At 35.2% G+C, this 18,310-nt stretch overlaps 1 protein-coding gene across 2 annotated transcripts in view; it reads right to left on the reverse strand.

Moving 5' to 3' along the window:
• Positions 1 to 344: 344 nt before the first annotated feature.
• Positions 345 to 18,310, reverse strand: part of Depdc1 (DEP domain containing 1) — a 37,153-nt gene continuing 19,187 nt past the window's right edge. The window contains exons 3-12 of one of the 2 annotated variants that reach the window (XM_005357443.2): positions 17,462 to 17,618; positions 15,925 to 16,046; positions 15,390 to 15,520; positions 14,805 to 14,852; positions 10,616 to 10,756; positions 8,273 to 9,112; positions 7,678 to 7,850; positions 3,200 to 3,376; positions 1,942 to 2,127; positions 345 to 1,268 (exon numbers count right to left, since the gene is read on the reverse strand). In XM_005357443.2, the coding sequence (XP_005357500.1) occupies positions 1,128 to 1,268; positions 1,942 to 2,127; positions 3,200 to 3,376; positions 7,678 to 7,850; positions 8,273 to 9,112; positions 10,616 to 10,756; positions 14,805 to 14,852; positions 15,390 to 15,520; positions 15,925 to 16,046; positions 17,462 to 17,618 (2,116 nt within the window). In that variant the 3' untranslated portion in view covers positions 345 to 1,127. The remainder of the gene's footprint in view (positions 1,269 to 1,941; positions 2,128 to 3,199; positions 3,377 to 7,677; positions 7,851 to 8,272; positions 9,113 to 10,615; positions 10,757 to 14,804; positions 14,853 to 15,389; positions 15,521 to 15,924; positions 16,047 to 17,461; positions 17,619 to 18,310) is intronic. The other variant, XM_005357444.2, reaches the window with a different exon arrangement.

Below are 18,310 nucleotides of genomic sequence, written 5' to 3' on the forward strand. Positions count from 1 at the left end.
GAAAGGCACATTGCTGTTATCACATTTAAATAATGAAAGGCACATTGCTGATGCTAAATAACTATTACACATCTATTTCAGTATTAGAATGGATAAAGAATGTAAATATTCAAAAGATATTTCTGGAAAAAAGACTGAAGTAGTTGAGATAGTTTAGGGAAAAACAAAAACCTTGAACAAACATTTAAAAACCCACATATATAAGCCAGGAACGGCGGCACACGTGCATATTCCTACCACTCAGGAGTATAAGGCTGAGGTGTCAGAGTGGGGTGCATATTAAGACTTTATCTCATATCATAAAGTCACCCCTTTTATCTCCCAATAAACCAAACTCCAATAAACAGAAACCAAGCTACACATGTATATTTAAACACATTTAAATAGATCATAAGTATAAAAAGATTATACAAGAGTACAATATTCTTCACATTCTGATACTTAAAAATAAACAATCATAAACAGCCAGTTCTTTAGGTACTACCCATAGGCACACATATAGACACAGGCATGTTTTCTTTTAAAACAGCACCATAATTTCATCTTTATGATACAATCCTAATAGCCTTACTAGATCATTATATTAAAAGTTATAGTTTCTAATTAAAATATTTGGTATGGGCTTTTGTATAGTGCCACTTTAATTGTATCTTAATAAATAAAGCTAACCTGAAGATCTGAGAGTAAAATAACCCCACTGTTAGCCTTACAGACCATGTAATGGTAACACACACCTTTAATCCCAGCTGCCATAGAAACCGGGTGGTACATGCCTTTAATCACATAACTAGAGAGGTTATATTATGGGAGGAAACAGCTCTCAGACACAGTCTCATTCTGAGATTCCTGGAAGCAGGATCACCATTTCAAACTGAGGTCAAGGTAAAAGTCAGTGGCTGACTGCTTTGCCTTCTGGGTCTTCAGGTTGAGCCCCAATTTCTCTCTCCGAGTCTTTATTAATCATGCTTCACTTTCGTTAGGTATTCTTAGCTAAGAGCCAGTAGCTTTGGCACTTTCACATGGATAAAAGACTATTTTGGTCCTTATCACAGAAACAACAATATTAATAGATTTCCTTTTAAGTAAAAAATACTCTCATATATGGATTCATTTATTAAAGTTTTAAGTCAGTATCGCAGACGGTGAAGCTTTGGGTTTCTTAAATTCAGCATTGGTTGCTTGATGGTAGGTTTGGCATCCAAAAGTGCTGCTTCACTCTCAGTGGTTGGAAATCTTTTCTGATATATCAAGGGATATTCCTTCTGAAACTTAAAAATGAGGAGAAGAATATTAGAAACTCTTGAGTATTATTTCCCTAGATGAAGTTTGTCAAGTATCTCTTCATCTGGCACTTACTACTCTCTGCGCATTCGTGAAGGTAACGTTATAAAATCTTCCAGACTCCTGTAAGTAAAATTCTAGGATTCTTTTCTGTTAATTCTCACCCTAAACCCAAATCTTTCTCTCTGATAAAGCTTATGAAGGCCAGAGGAAGTTGATGCTGATAAAGCCTATGAAGGCCAGAGGAAGTTGGTGCAGTTTTTATTTCTCTCTTGAATTTCTCAGGCTTTGCGCTTTCTAGAGCCATGTAGTTACTGAGCTTTAGAACTGAGAGAGTTTTAATCAGTGGTAGGGATGAATCATTCAGAGATATTATATCATAATCCAGATTTTACATAAGCTTTCCCAGATTAATTCAAAGTATAATTATACAAAATACAAGTAAAATAAAAGAGAATCAATTAATATTATAATTATTTTAAATTTAAGATAGAGTAAAATGAAATAAGCACTAATTCATATACTTTAAGAATATAATAAACAACAATATATAAGCTACATATTTAAAAGTTAAAATTTTATCTCAAAATGTCATTAAAAATAGCAATTCCTGATCACAAACTAGAAAACGTTTGTAAGATGGATTGTGCATTCTTGTACCTGCTTCAGTTTTTTTCTTTTCTCCTTTGGAGGCAAGTTTTTACTTCTAATAATATTCTCCAAAAGTTCTTCAATTGCAGCTTGAGAAGTTGAAACTTTCTGCTTATCAAATTCTTGAGTACTAATCTGCTTACAGTAAGAATATGTTGGCAAAGGAACAACTTGTTCATCTCCAGGATTTTTAAACTGTCAGTGAAGAAACCAAAATAGTGAAAGTCTGTATGTTCTGGTTTTATTTTTCCTATGCATTTTTGGTAGAATCTAATACCTATTATTTACCCTCAATAAAACATTCAGTGTGTTTATAAAACTGAATATACAGTAGAGCAAGTGAGCAGGATCTAAATCCAAACCCTACAGCATACTAGTGTACAATGCCAAATTAACTTCAGGTCTGTTTACTCATCATTAAAATGAAGATTACATGAGAAAATGTACACAGAAGCACTAAAGGTAGCTATTAGTCTCACTCTTAACCATGGATTTTATTATTTGAAGTATGAAACATAGCGATCTAAATGGTGTTTTAATTCAGTTTAAACCACTAATATTTTGACTTGGTAATGAACCACTGATCCATTGTTTTTGAGAACTAGAGGACAATCAGAGCCCATGTATTTATGGATATTGAAGTTTAAGGTACAGTTATATTTGTGGTAAGTCAGTACAATATTATAATAATATACATGAGAAAAAGCACGAACAAAATGTGCTTGTCAGCCAATGCCTGATTATGGTGGATATCTGCTGCTTAGTGCTTTTTTCTTTCTCTGACAACTTTTTTCCATTCTATGTATTTTAGTCTTTTCTTCTTCAGAATGAATTCTGCTTTAACTATATAGAATGTATCAGAATAAGACTCTTTCCATCAAACTTACTCTTAGATTTTCAAAAAATGGACATTTAACAGCACTAGACAATCAAGGTTCCATATGTAGGGTCTGAGGAGACAGCTTAATTGGTAAAATGTTTCCCAAGCAGGCATGAGGACTTGAGTTTGGATCCCCAACGTCTCCTAAAAACTGAGCAAAGAAGCATGTTCTGTAATCCCAGAGCTGAAGGTGGAATCATGAAGTTTTGTCTAGCCAAATTAATGATGAAAGGCCAAGAAGAGTCTCAGTGCTGTGTGAATCTATAGGCTCTCTATGTTCCTGATTTAGTGAATGTTTATGTGAGCTTATTTGTATCCAATTTGACTCTTAAATTTGCTACTAGTGAATAACTAGTGCAGAGATGTTTTTAAGGTGAAAATACCTACATGGCCCTTTTGAATGTAGTCAAGATGCTGCTCCACAGCAGTCTGTAAATAAGTGGGTACTTGAAGAATTTCCTGTTGATGATCCATTAGGAAAGATATTAATCTTGAAGCCAGAAGCTCATCAAGATCCACTTCTTCAGCACAACACAGTACACACCGAGAAAAAGTATGTATAACCTACAAAATGATGACAACTTAAGAACCTAAGATTTTATATAAATGACAATATAAATAATTTCCAATTTGTATTACATGATGTGTGGGGACTAAGTGATAAGCAGACTTCAGTTTAGAGCATGTGGAAATAATTTATTATAGTTATGAAGGAAAGAATTCTATTATATTACAGTACTCTAAAAGGAATTTGTTATGTATTTTTGTTGATAGATTTCCAATGGAGTATGTTTAGTGGGTTTTCCTTTCATTTTTATAGTTTTATTAATAAATACCATGGGTTCTATTAATATAGAGATATAATCCTTAAGCCAAAAGCTGTTAGAGAACAGATACTTATTTTATTAAACTAATTCCAAAAACCACAAACCAAAAGAATGTATCACACATGGAATACATAAAGAGGTAAAAGTACAAAGAATTTGTATAACACTGTTTTCTCTAGACAAGGTCAGGATTTTAGGGTTGTTTTGTTTTTAAGTTTAACTAAAGTTTAAATACAAATACTTGGCATAAAATAAAACAACAATGAACTGACCAATCATACAAACAAATAAACTAAGAACTTAACCTGCAAAACTATTAAACTCTATTTTGTGATTTGCACACATGGCTTTACTTTCCTGGGGGTTCTTTGTTTTCTTTCAAGTGATTTAAAAATACTTTGCATTTTATTTTACTGTTGAAAGTTTTTATAACAGAAGCATTATAAGATAAAAGTATCACATAAGCAGTACTTTCAAATAGCTTGGTCATTTTTTAGTTAATAAACCATGATGAGAAACATTATAAATCCATTATAAGAAACACTCTCCACCCTCTAGCCTCACTGCCACGCACACACAAAGCACACTAATAAAACCTCAGAGATGGGGGACGAAGAGGTGAATGACCAGCCAGCCAGCTAAGCACCCCACAATCTAGGCCCTCGGTACCAGGGCAAAAACTCCAGGCCGTTCCTCGACCTGTCTCATCTTCATTGGCCATCCAGCAGGAAAGTTTCCTACAGATAGGCTGTTCCAACAACACTGATGGAACCCTGTAAGCTATAAGGCCCACTCCACCCCAAACCAACCCATCCCCTGCAACCTCAGAGGAACTCTGAAGCACAGACTGCAAATGCACACAGACCAAGAAGTGATTGCTCAGACAGCCAGGTGGGCACCCCACTCTCACGGCCTTTGGTACCAAGACAAAACCCTGGGCACCTCCCTCACCTGTATCAGCTTCACTAGCCAGGTAGCAGGCAAGCTCCCTGCAGATAGGCTGCTCCAACACCCCCACCCCATCAACTGGACCCTGTCAGCTACAAGGCCAGTCTTTCCCCAAACCCACCCATCCTCTGTGACCTCAGAGGAACTCAGAAGCACAGGCTCCAACTGCACAGAGTGACCAAGTAAACAGGCTAAGAGTGACCTTAGTGGCTGCTGGAGACAGAGACAGCGACTGTACAGAGCAGCTCCTTAAGACACAGCCAGCAACTGCAAGGACTGAACCAAGAGGCAAAGACACTGCCAGCACCAATTGGAAGAAGAGATGGGTAGGCATCAATGTGAAAATTCATTTAAAAAAAAAAACACAAAAAAGCAACATGGTAATGCCAGAACCCAATGGTCATAAAACAGGAAGACCTCATCATCTTAACCCAGAAGAAGCAGAAGAAAACCATGTGAAATATAACTTTATGAAGATGATAGAGACTCTTAAAGAGGAAATGAAAAATACCCTTAAAGAAATGGAGGAAAAGACAAACAAAAAAATGGAAGAAATCTATAAATCTCTTAAAGAAACTCAAGAAAACCAAGAAAAAGCAATCAAATGAGTAAAGAAAACAGTTTAAGGCTAAAAAACTGAAATAGGGGCAATAAAGGAAACACAAACTGGCTCCTGAATCTCGGACAACTGAGGGAGTAGACCTGAACCAGAGATCCTTGTGGGACAAAGCACGAGCCAGGGATCTCTGCAGGAGTGGACCCAGACCAGGGACATTTACAGAAAGAAAACTGAGCCAATGACCTAGGCCAGAACAGGCCTGAGACAGCGAATTCCACAGGAGCAGGTTCAAGGGAGCAACCACTGAGGAAGTAGGCTGGAACCAGAGACCTCTGCAGGTCTGGGCATGAGTCTGGGACCTCTGAGGGAGTAGGCAGGAACCAGAGACTTCTGTGAGTCTGGGCTTGAGTCTGGGACCACCAAGCGAGTAGTCCTCAGCCAGGACCTCTGACAGAGCAGGTCTATGGAAGCAACCTCAAGCTGAGTGAAACAAAGGAAATAAGAGCAATATCACCCTTCACAATAGCCACAAATAGCATACAATATCTCAGAGTAACTCAAACCAGAAGGTGGAAGACTTGTTTGGCAAGAACTTTAAATCTTTGAAGAAAGAAATTGAAGAAGATACCAAGATCCAAAACACTGGTGACAATTTATGTTGGGTAAAGGGAACATTCATGCATTTGCTAGTGGGAGTGCAAGCAGGTACAGCCCCTTTGGTTATCAGTGTGGTGATTTCTCAGAAAATTAGGAAACAACCTTCCTCAAGATAGGCAATACCACTTTTGGGTATATACCCAAAGGATGCTCAATCTTACCACAAGGACATGTGCTCAACTATGTTCATAGCAGTTTTGTTTGTCATAGTCAGAACCTGGAAACAACCTAAATGCCCCTCAAGCAAAGAATGAATAAGGAAAATGTTGTATATTTACACAGTGGAGTACTTCACAGCAGAAAAAAATGACATCTTAAAATTGGTATGCAAATGGATGGATCTAGAAAATATCATATTGAGGTAACCCAGACCTAGAAAGATAAATATCATGTGTACTCACTCATAATTGGTTCTTAGACATAAAGCAAAGGAAGCAAGCCTACAAATCACAATCACAGAGAACCTAGGCAACAATGAGGACCGTACGAGAGACATGTGTGGATTTAATCTACAAGGGAACTAGAAAAAGACAAGATCTCCTGAGTAAATTGGGAGCATGAGGACCATAGGAGAGGGTAGAAGGGGAGGAGAGATGCAGCAAGGGGAATAAGAGAAAAATGTATAGCTCAATAAAATCAATAACAAAGATAAAAAAAGGAGTACAGCTTTAAACAGAGAATTCTCAACAGAAGAATCTCAAATGGCCGAAATACACTTAAATGACTGTTCAGCATCCATATTCATCAGGGCAATGCAAATCAAAATGACTCTGAGATACACCTGTCAGAATGACTAGTTAAAAAACACTAATGACACCTTATATTGGAAAGAATGTGGAGTAAGGGGAACATTCTTCCATTGTTGGGAGTGCAAACTTGTACAGCAACTCTGGAAATTAGTATGGTGGTTTCTCGGAAAATTGGGACTCAATCTACCTCAAGACCCAGCTATACCAATCTTAGGCATACACAAAAAGGATACTCAATCACACCACAAGGACACTTGCTCAACTATGTTCATAGCAGTATTATTCATAATTGCCAGAACTAGGAAACAACCTAGATGCCTCTCAAACATCTACCTCAGTCCAAAATGGCCAGGCTGTCTCAAGGAATCTCAGAATGAGACTGTGACTGCTGTTTTATAATCCTCTCTAGCTCCAGGATTAAAGTTGTGTACCACTGGAATTAAAGGCATGCACCATGTGATTCCTATGGCAAACTAGTGTAGCTATTGAGATTAACAGTGTCAGTCACACTGCTGTCTATAAGGCTGACCTTACTCTCTGATCTTCAGGCAAGCTTTATTTATTAAAATACAAATGAAATGCTAGTAGTACACACACACACACACACACACACACACACACACACACAGAGAGAGAGAGAGAGAGAGAGAGAGAGAGAGAGAGAGAGAGAGAGAGAGAGAGGATTCAGGGAACATATGGAAGAGGCAAAGGTCAGGGAAAATTTGAAACAGTCTTTGGGATAGGACAGGACTAATAAATTCATAAACTCACAGCAATAGTTGCCTGCAGAAGATCAAACCCATCAACATTCCAGCATTGAGGTGGAGGGATTTTGAAGCCCCATCCATACTTGAGGGACTATAGACAGGTGATGACTATTAGGGGAAGAAGAGTCAGTTTTCTTTAGGAATTTGGCCCAGGTAGGCAGATGTTGTTCCAGTAAATGGCCCTATAACCATGTACATATGAGCAACATAATTGGATTCAACAAGTTATTTAAAAATGAGAATATAAAGAGAGAGAGAGAGGAATAGGGAATAGATATAGTCAAAACACATTATATACATGTATGAAATTCTTGAGGACGATATATAATATAGTAAAATTATATTTAAATCAACTTACCAATGATCTTGTACCCATTTCTTCATGAAGTTTGGGCATATCAACATTTTGACTCATTCGAGAAATCATGCGCATTAAGAGTTGAAGCTTTCTACGATTTGGTGGGGGAAGTAACAAACAACATAACTGTAGAGCATTGATGGCAACTCTCTCTAAATGAGGCTGCAGCAAACCTAGAAGGGAAAGTGACCCCCATTCCCCAAAAATCATCAGTGATAATAATTTTCAAATAAATAGAATGTGCAGTCATATAAAGAGTGTAATATATTGACAGTATTTCCCTTTTAATTAAGAGTTACAAATTTCCATTCTCTAAAAGTATAGTAAGAAAATCGCTATAACTTTACAACCTATTTCTAAGTACTAAAACCCTTCATTTATATATAAAGTGACACAGAATAAGTAAAATTAAAGGAAAAGAAATTAAGTGCTTTAAGTAGGGTAGAATAAACATTGGTTATGCCATCATCAGTCTTTTATAAAAATTTCTTTTCAAGAAAATAAAAAAGCAATTTCAGACAAGAAAAGTCAGGAATACAAAGCAGAGTTAGTAAACATTAAACGTTAACATTGCATGCACCGAAAACAGCCTTACTTTGTGTGCCATTCAACACAGAAGCAGCTGGAAGTAAAGAATTCTCTGAAAGTTCTACTGTGCTTTTGCACAGTCTTTTATTGATTGTGGTACTAGACTCTCCGAGCTCACTTTGCACACTTGCACTGCCTTGGGCAACATGTGGTTTCATTATAATTTCAGCCACTGGTGTATTGACATATCTATTCTGTCTTGTACTACTTCTTAAAAGCAAACTCTGAGATCTACAAAGCTGTTTTGAATTACATTTTTCTTTATATAACTCCCCTTGGTCTTGAACAGTCAAAGCAGAGCTTCTTTTAATACTAACACAGTATGACTGCTGAATATTTTCTTCTGAGTGAAGATTAAATAGAGATTTCTGTTTGGGCATTGGTACTAAAGGTTGCTTATTATTTTGCTCTTCTATGTTCAGAAAAGACTGATAGAAAATACTGGATGTCTTTTTACTTGAATTCCCTGACATATCTATAATTCCTTCCAAAGAAGAACACCTTGGTTTGATGTTAGAGGACAGGGCATGTGTATTACTTAAGCCTATTAAATTATGACAGCTTCCTCCCATTATGTCGTTGGCACTAGCTCTTCTGTTTCTTAAATTAACTAGCTGCATTTTCTTGGCACATCTTTCTTGAAATCCTTGATCACTTCTTTGCAGTCTCTTAGAAGAATCCAATTCTTCACTGCTTTTGTCTTTGTGAAGCAGACTCAGTAGCAGACATTCAGTTGATTTGAAGGAATTCAAATTGCTTAAATGATGGATATTTGAAGACCGTGGATCATCATGGATTTTATGTATCCCACTTGCTCTATCTGAAACTGTGACGTAGCCACAAACAACTACCAGAAAATGAAACAAAAATTAAGATGCAAATGCAAGACAGTGAATAAAAATAAGACAAAAATAAAGTTAAAAAAATAAGCATCACTATTATATACACTGTTAGTAGAGAACACATAGAAGTTCCTTAATTTGGAAGCCTCTTCAGTAGGACTCATGCAGCATTCAGTTATAAACATGCAAGACTGACTAGTAATATTTAAATTTATGATATAAATTATCTAAAAATTAATTTAACAGCCTAATTAGAAGAATTGAATCAGGATAAACTTAAAAATATTTGTTTTTAATCCTACTAGTACTTGAAATCTTTCAAATATAAGACACCTGTATATAGAAGCATGCATATAAGCATCTTGGTTTTCATGGGAAGACTGGTTCCAGGGATGCACATGAACAAAATCTTCATATATATAAAATGGTGCTCTATGCACATACATATAACATAGTCATTTATTTAAGAGAAACCCTGTCTCAAAAAACAAAAATCAAATAAACATACAACAAAATCTCTAGATTACATATATAACTAACACAAAGCAAGCATTATGTATATGTTTATTGCTTACAGAAAATGACAAGGAACCCCACCTTCCGCAAATTCTCTGTAGCTACATTGAAAACAAAACATTTTTGAATCTGGATTGGTTGAGTCCAGAGGTATGTAAACAGCACATGAAGACAAGTGACAAGGGTACCTATATTTGCTCTCTGTTCTTGGTTACTGGCATAGAAATCCTAAAATCCTTGGAATTTCCTGAGTGATCAGTATTGTTATTCATGAGGAGCTATTTCAACATGCATGAGTTTGTACTAACGTAACTCATGGCTTAGCCACATAAAAGCATTACCTACAATCTCTTGGAAAGGAGAGGGGGATGGAGATTGAGTTTAATAGCATAAAATGACAAGTTAATCAATCATATCTAGCTAATAAAATTTACTTAAAATTCTGAAACAGTGAAGCTAAGGCAGCTTTGGGTTGATGAACACAGAGATGTTCAGGTGTTTTCCTGAGAGGGTACAGAGCCTGTGTACCCCCACTCCTTCCATGTACATTTCTTCTTTCTGTCTGTTCCTGAGTTCTATCCTTTTTAAAACAAAATATCAAACATAATTACTTTCCAGGATTTCTTGAGAGAATTACAGAGGGGTTCAAATAAACGTTTTAATTGGTAATTGGCTGAGCATAATTGTGGGAGCACAGGGAACTTAATTGTTGTCAGAACCAGAAGTAAGAACAGTCTTGTGAATCTGAGCCTTTCTCCTGTAAGATCAAGGCTAAGTCTAGGAAGCTGTGTCACAACTACATAGCTATATGTTAGTCGATCTCAAGGCAACTAGTATTACAGCATATTTGAACCATTTGAACTAGAATATAGTATTTGAAATAGTTTATAGCCCACCACATTCATATTTACCATGTTTTTAGACTTTTAACTTCAAGGAAACTTAAAATTTTAATAGAGTAAATTTAAGTAAAAAGTAAAATTTATACATACCCATAATGTTCACAAATAATTCATAATATTTAAATGTAAGTAGAGGTTCAGGGAGATCTAGAAAATAATCTGCAATTGTTCTGAATACATCACGTTCAAATCCAACATAAGTTGGATTGTTAGTTTCATTACTTCTTGGCCCTAAGAAGCAGAAGGCAAAAAAAATTGGGCAAACTATATTTCAATTTAATACAGTTAAAAGTACACCTAAGTTTAAGCTTGTACTTCATGAGGGAGGTATGTTTAACAATTCATGTTACAATATATGTAGTTCATCAACTCAGGTCTCATCATTTCACTGGACATCACTTTAAACAGCCTCTGGCTGTTATTTTGTTTTAATATTTTTTAACATATGAAAAACTATAAGAAAGAAAAATTTATGATATATTTTAAAATCATCAATTATTTTAGTGAAATTTTGTTGCAATTTATTTTGTGAAGACAAGAATAATACAAATAATTCTAAACTATCTTTTGTATGTCAGTACTTTTATGAAAAAATTTTACTCTCTTTAAAATTCTTAATAATTTTAATATTTTTCCATATTACTTTTTAAACTTAATACTACTATTGAATCATAGTTATTAATCATTGTTGATCTATTAAAAATATAAACTTCTGTACAAGTCTAGTACTCATCAAGGGGAAGTAGGAACATATTGCCATAGAATTATTTGCTCTGGTGCTATAGGAATTCCCACCACCAATAGCCTTTAAGTTACCTGCCTACTTGGGTGTGGCCCCTTACACTATATACGCCAAAATAAAGCGCTCATCTGGCCTCTCTTCTGGCTGCAGGGTTTGGTTGCTATTCCCCTTTTCAGCAGCAGATTGTGATCTACGAGTCTACCCCTAAATAAATAACTAGCTCAATTCTGATCTTTTTTAGTGTTTCTCTTCACTCTGGGATCTCTAATTTAGCATCTATAAACTATGTCCAGGGACTCTTTCCTATAAAAGTCTTCTGGGACATGGTTTACAAAAAAGATTCAACTGCACTGGAGTCTTGGGAACATCTCCCTAGTGAAGGAAATATGTACTCATTGCTACAAGCTGCAACATTATACAGTAATTACTCAGTCATCTTTTCACAAGCAACTTATCAGAACCAAGAGATCTGATAAAGGCTAAAACAAAAAGCAAGGCTTTTTGGCATTATTGCTTTGTGGATAGTCTTTTGCTGTAGATTTTTCGCTGTAGCTGACTTCCCTTTCTGTTACACGTTGGGGAATTAATTCCCTAGTTCAGAACAGTTTCCCACTGCCAGGTCTCCATTTTTCTTTTCTACATAAACAGAGATCTGCTTTCCTGCAATTATCTTTATTAGCAGGCATTTGGTCAGTGCTTAGGGTCCAGGTGTAGAGCATTTCATTTAAGATATTCACTGATCTCCAAGGATATAGAATTACTGCTTGCCTGAGATGCTGCTCTGTTTTACCCCACAATCACCCACCAAAGAGAACAGCTGATAACAGCACACCGAGGAACCCTGGTTCTCCCCCTTGTCTTTACTGCTTAGGTGTGTACTCAAAACCTGTAAGCCCATAGAAACTGCAGCATCTGTTGTAGCTGTTATCTGATCTAGAGCCAAGGCTTCTACCTGTTTATGTAGGTTGCTTGGTTACCTGATTACCTGATGCATTCTGGGAGAGGAAAACCATGGCATGCTAGAAATAAACTTTTTAGCCCTTTACTGACCACTAAATATGTAGGACAGCATACTAACCTCCCTCTAGATTTCCGTGATTATTTAATTACTTTCTTAACTAACGTTCTCTATTAAGGAGAAGCCTTGTCCTAGCCACTCCCATGGATCTGTGTGTACGTAAAATTCCTTATCTGACTTTCTACGGGGCAAAAGAACTCTGCCCTTGGATCTGCTAGGACTTGGGAGTTGTTGGTGTTAAGGATATATACGACTGGAAACATTTGTAAAATGGGTGGAACAAAGAACAATGAGAAACGATAAATTGAATAGAGAAGAATAAAGGAACAAGGATGGGCAGCTCTTGTTGTGAGTAGACTTCTTTACCCTCAGAATTTTAGCCTCCCCTTTAGCTACTCATAGTTTCTTTAATTGAACCCTGAACGGAAGTCTTAAGAGCTAGAACTTTAAGGCTCCTGTTAACTCATATCATTGAGTTATCCTTACCAAAATCCTTTTTTTTGAGCCAAATAAAGTTTTTTTTGTCTTTCTGTTTCCAAATTGTTGTATGACTACACAAGTTGTAAGCATACACACTCCAAAATGATTAAAGAAAAAAACAATTCATAAACATAATACTTTAGAAACTAATATTGAATTTTCTAGACCCCAAACAAGGTATTTTTCTAAAGCAGACATAAATATTCTTAATATATAGAATATTAAATAATCTGCAGTACAATGTCTAACACAGAAAACACAGGTTCACTAGAAATAAAAAGAATTTATAGTAAGATAATTGAGGTTTGAGTTCAGATAATACTAATTTTCATCTCTGGGAAAAAAGTTGTAGGTAGTACTCTTCAGACTAATTTTCAAGATTATTCTTCATATAGACCAGTGTTTCAACCTTTCTAATGTTGTGACCCTTTAGTAGAGATCCTATGTTGTGGTGACCCACAACCATAAAATAAATGTCATTGCTACTTCAGGACTGTAATTTTGCTGCTATGAATTGCAATGTTAATAGTTTTGAAGATAGAGATTTGACAGAGGGAATGTAACCCACAGGTTCAGAACCACTACTATAGACTCTAGATAACACATTGCAATTAACTAAAATCCAATAAGCTATATACTTATTATCATCTAGGTACCATAAGAGCTGGGAAGAGAGGGAAGACAGAAATCTCTAAAGATGGAAGATAAATGCCTCTGAGAATGCTTATCTATGTTGTTAATCATGAGGCATAGGAGAACAGGACAGTTGAGTAGGGAAGATAATCAAAAGTCCATGCTTAAAAACACAGGCTCTTTATCTAATTCCACAAATAAAATGTTTTTGTAACTTATTAATATAATTGCTATTTCTTTGGCTCTTCTGTTATTTTGACATACAATAAGGAATATAATCTTTGACATTTACAAAATTCCATTCCATTTCCAAAAGTGGTAACTTTAAAAGAACTTCAGCGATCACTAAAATTTCTAAAATACATTTTAACTTTTAATGACTTAAACGTGTTGTATAATATTTTAATTTCATTTTGAAAATAAAGCCTGTTTGAGTCAGAGGGCAGAGCTAGCCATTAGCTGACCAAAATTAACTGCAGAGGTTTGGAGGACTGTGAACAGATGTGAAACAGGAAGGCAGGACTGAGAGAGGATCTCAACCCATCTGGATGGAGGAACAGAAGAGATAAGAAGTTACTGGTCGCTGTTCTGCTGCTTCTCTGATCTTTCAGGATCTTACTCTAATATCCAACTCTCGATTTTTATTGATAAAGAATAATTAGATAAATGTATTATGAAAGCAAATACCTTTGCAAATTTTTAAAATATATTTTGAAAGCAGGAAGAATTTTGTAAACCAACTATCAATGTTTACTAAGAAAAAGGTTGAGCAATAAAATGCTAAACAGTGGTTTGTAAATAACTAACAGCATTTTCTATTAATACATCCTATGAAGTAATCTACCTTGGGAAAGTATGGACATGGGCTTTATGAAACTTGGATTCTGATTTAACATCTTCTATTCCTATGTTGCTTCTTATTTATTTATTTATTTATTTGTTTATTTTAAGTTTTGGGGGGCCAGGTTGTCTCTGTAGCTTTTGGTGCCTGTCCTGGAACTAGCTCTTATAGACCAGGTTGGTCTCGAACTCACAGAGATCCACCTGCCTCTGCCTTCTGAGTTCCTGGATTAAAGGTGTGCACCACCACCACCTGGCTTGTTGCTTCATTTCTAAACTGCCACCTTTAAGCCTATAAACCTCATGTGGCAATCATTGTAGCTTAGATTTTACCTATGAGTCCTTTCAATATCTATAAACCTATGAGTTTATGACTTATTTGAATTGAACCATAAATGACAGGTTCTAATTAAGATTCATTTTTTACACTGAAAATAAAGAGCTCCTAATCAATTCTATTTGACTATTATTTCACTCATAATTTCAAATATTTTCTTCATTATTGTTAAACACTTTCAATATAATATACCACACACACACACACACACATTTGTGGTTTAACTTACAATTTGCAAGGCACTTCATAGCCGATAATACCCAGTGTGGAAGATCCTCTAGATACAAAAATCAAAAAAATGTATATTAAGTCATAGATGTTTTATGATAGTATTTTTAAAATATTATACATGGCTTAGCACCAAGCATTTTTACCAGCTGAGCTAACCACTGGTTGAGTACAGATTAATATATTAAAATACAAAAAAAAAAAAATTGAAAAAGTTTTAAGTATCTTGAGCTTGATTCTATCTATGATACTTAAATCAAGTAGCTACCCCAAACCAAGAATTAATTAAATGAGAAAGGTCTATGTGTATATAAACTAATTCTCATCTTTATTTATTCCATTACTTCTCTTTAGTCCTATTACTATGGTACATGACTATTACTGATTTAGATGAAGCGTCTGACCAAAATTAACATTGTCTGAATATTGGGGAACTTTTAATTTAATTTAATTTAATTTTAAAAATTAAGTTAATGTAGCCTTGGAAAGGATTCTATTTTCTATATCTGAGTGTCTACATTGCCCTATGAAGCCAGCTTTGGTTACCAAGTTTAAAAATATCCCCAAATTTTTTCTAAACACCTACCTGATTTGTCTTGTAGTACAACCACTCCATGCTTACTTGTGTTGGACATGTTGTACATTATATATTGAGGAGTTACTTCATCTGGGTTTATGAGGTCTTCTATGGATGGTACACCTAAAATGCTTTGCAGACTAAAAAGAAGAGTATAAATAATTTTTCTTTATAAAATAAAGGAATAGAATATAAATGTGAATATGACTTGCAACAAACAAAGCCACCAGAGTACTTTATTTTTCTCTTGTCAAAAGTTCAAGAATTATATTTACTATTTACTTTTACATATATATTCTTACACAACAAAACTCAGAGGAATCCAATAAAAATCTCAAACTACAGTGATGACTTTAATTAAAAAGGTGAAACTTTTCTTTGTGTACTGGATCTGTACCAAAATCAATTACTAAAAAACATACAAGCATATTAAAATTCTAATTTTTAAAAATAAGGTTTTTATTCATTTGAAGATTTGGATGAAAAAATCAAATTAATAATCCACATACTTAACAATCTTAACTACAGCTCAATTTTGTCTTACTAGGTCATGATAATATATCTCCAAGCTTCTTCAACATCTTCTTGGCTTATTTCTCTCTTGTCAGCTGAGTTTTCTTTGTGTTCATTGATTATCTTCTCATGATTTATGTTTTCTGTATTTTCCTTAAGAAAAAAATTGTTTTGGTTTGTTACAGTCTGATGTGGGATGTCATTCGATATATGTGTTGCTTTTATTAGTTAATAAATAAAGGTGCTTTGGCCTATGGCATGGCAGACTATAGCCAGACTGGAAGAGAAATAGAGAGTAGGTGGAGTCAGACAGAGACCATGTAGCTGACGAAAGAGACAGACCCTGACCCTTACTGATAAGCCACAGCCTCATGGCGATACACATATTAATAGAAATGGGTTAATTTAAAGTGTAAGAGTTAGTTAATAGGAAGCCTGAGCTCATTGGCCAGTATGTAATTAATATAGTTTCTTCTGTGATTGTTCAGGTCTAGGAGGCTGGAAAATGAATGAGCAGTCTCTGTTTACAACAGTCTATACACAAAATAAAGGAAAGTGGAACACTTTAAACACAGGATTCTTTGTTTGCTTGTTCTCTCTCTCTCTCTCTCTCTCTCTCTCTCTCTCTCTCTCTCTCTCTTTCTCTCTCCCTCCTTCCTCCTTCCCTCTTTCCTTTCTTTCTTGTATCAGACTGAATTTAACATTTGCTGTCTTCCTTAATGGATTTCCGCTTAATTTATTGAGTTAGGGTTTTTCATACTTGTAGTTTTATTAGTTAAAGTGTACTATGGAGTTACAAAGTGTGCGAAAGAAATGGGAAACATAGCAAAGGTTTTAAATTTTGCACCTTTTCCAACACATCCAAATCAACTGCTTATCTATGTACTTTATAGTTTGGTTATCATTATAAAAGAGTAGTGACAGAGACAAACTGAAGGATTATACAATTATGCAGCTATTGTTTAAATAATGAGTATACTGCAAATAACCCATATTGAAGTCAGTCTCTAACCTGAGCTTACTAGGTGATGCAACCTTTAAGAGGCAAGGTCTGGTGCAAAGAATCACAGGTAGCAGTCTTTTGAAGCAGCTAGCTATTGGTACCCCAATCCAGGCAATTTTCCTTCTTTTACTTTCTATTTTCTGTAAGTAGCTCCCTCCCTTCCATGCTCTTATTATGATTGCAGTGCCTTGTCATAAGACCAAAAATAATAGAGACTGGAGAATATGGACTGAAACTTATGAAATCTAAGGTTTAACTTGCTTACTTGGAGATCGATTCTCAAGTGTTTTATCACAGTGGTGGAAATCTAATTAATACACCAAATAGGAATAACAAATGACAAAATATTAAATTAGAGCAATCCTTTTTAAACTCATTACTGAATTCAGCACTGTTTCTGTAGGTTCCAAATGCATTCACACATTTTTTTTTAAAAAAAAAGTTTTTAATGTAAGGGATTACAAGATTGTCTTCAAATATTAAAGCATAATTTACTTTTAACAATCTTATTATGAAACATGTGACAATGCTATTTAAACTACTGGTTAGTGAAAGGATATTTTACCTGAGAGAAACGTAATCCATGCTTCTTAGGAGTTTTACGAGCTAAGTTTCGCAATTTAAAAATACTGTCTTTATCTTTGGAAAAGTACTCTTTGCTTGTTCTCCTGATTTCTGTATGTCTTTGTGGAAGAGTTTTAAGTGGAGAAGTTGCAGGAAATCTGGTTTAAAAATAATATGGAGTGAAATAGGATATGATAAAAAATAAACTTTTAGAGTACATTTGAAAAGTCACACAAAGAAATTGATTTAATTACATTATCAAGTAATGAAGATTCTACATAAGTCAATATTACCAATAAACATTTAAAGTATTTTAGTGGTTTCCTGCTTTCTTTAAAATGCTGTGCACATTTCAGTTTTGCTTGTATACAGTACAGGGCTACAATCAGGATGAGTCTGGTTGAAGAAGTAATACTTACATATAAATAGCTCTAGAATATTGTTTTGTATATCACTTAAAGAAAAACATCATAGTTAGGCAAGGGTGGCACACACTTTTAATTTTAGGACTCAGGAGACAGAGGCCTGTGGGTTCAATGCCATCCTGGTCGAGAGGACAAGTTCCAGGACAGCCAGGGCTACACGGAGAAAATCTGTCTCAAAAAACAAAAACAAAAATCAAAAAAAAAAAAAAAAGAAACCGTGGTCTGGAGGAAAAAAAAAAAAAAAAGGTTTGCCCTAAAAGCTGACATTCTGGAATCTGTTGTCATTCATTTATGGCTACACTCAGCTGTCTCTCCAAGCTGGCGTACATGTGGCAAGTCATGGTTATTGGTAGTGTGACCTGCTTGGGTTTGGTTAGAAAAACTCAGGAAAGAGTCGTTGCGATCATATTTGAAGTCTCTACTTT

This window comes from Microtus ochrogaster, chromosome 21 (assembly GCF_000317375.1).
Source record: "Microtus ochrogaster isolate Prairie Vole_2 chromosome 21, MicOch1.0, whole genome shotgun sequence".
Classification (NCBI taxonomy): Eukaryota; Metazoa; Chordata; class Mammalia; order Rodentia; family Cricetidae; genus Microtus; species Microtus ochrogaster.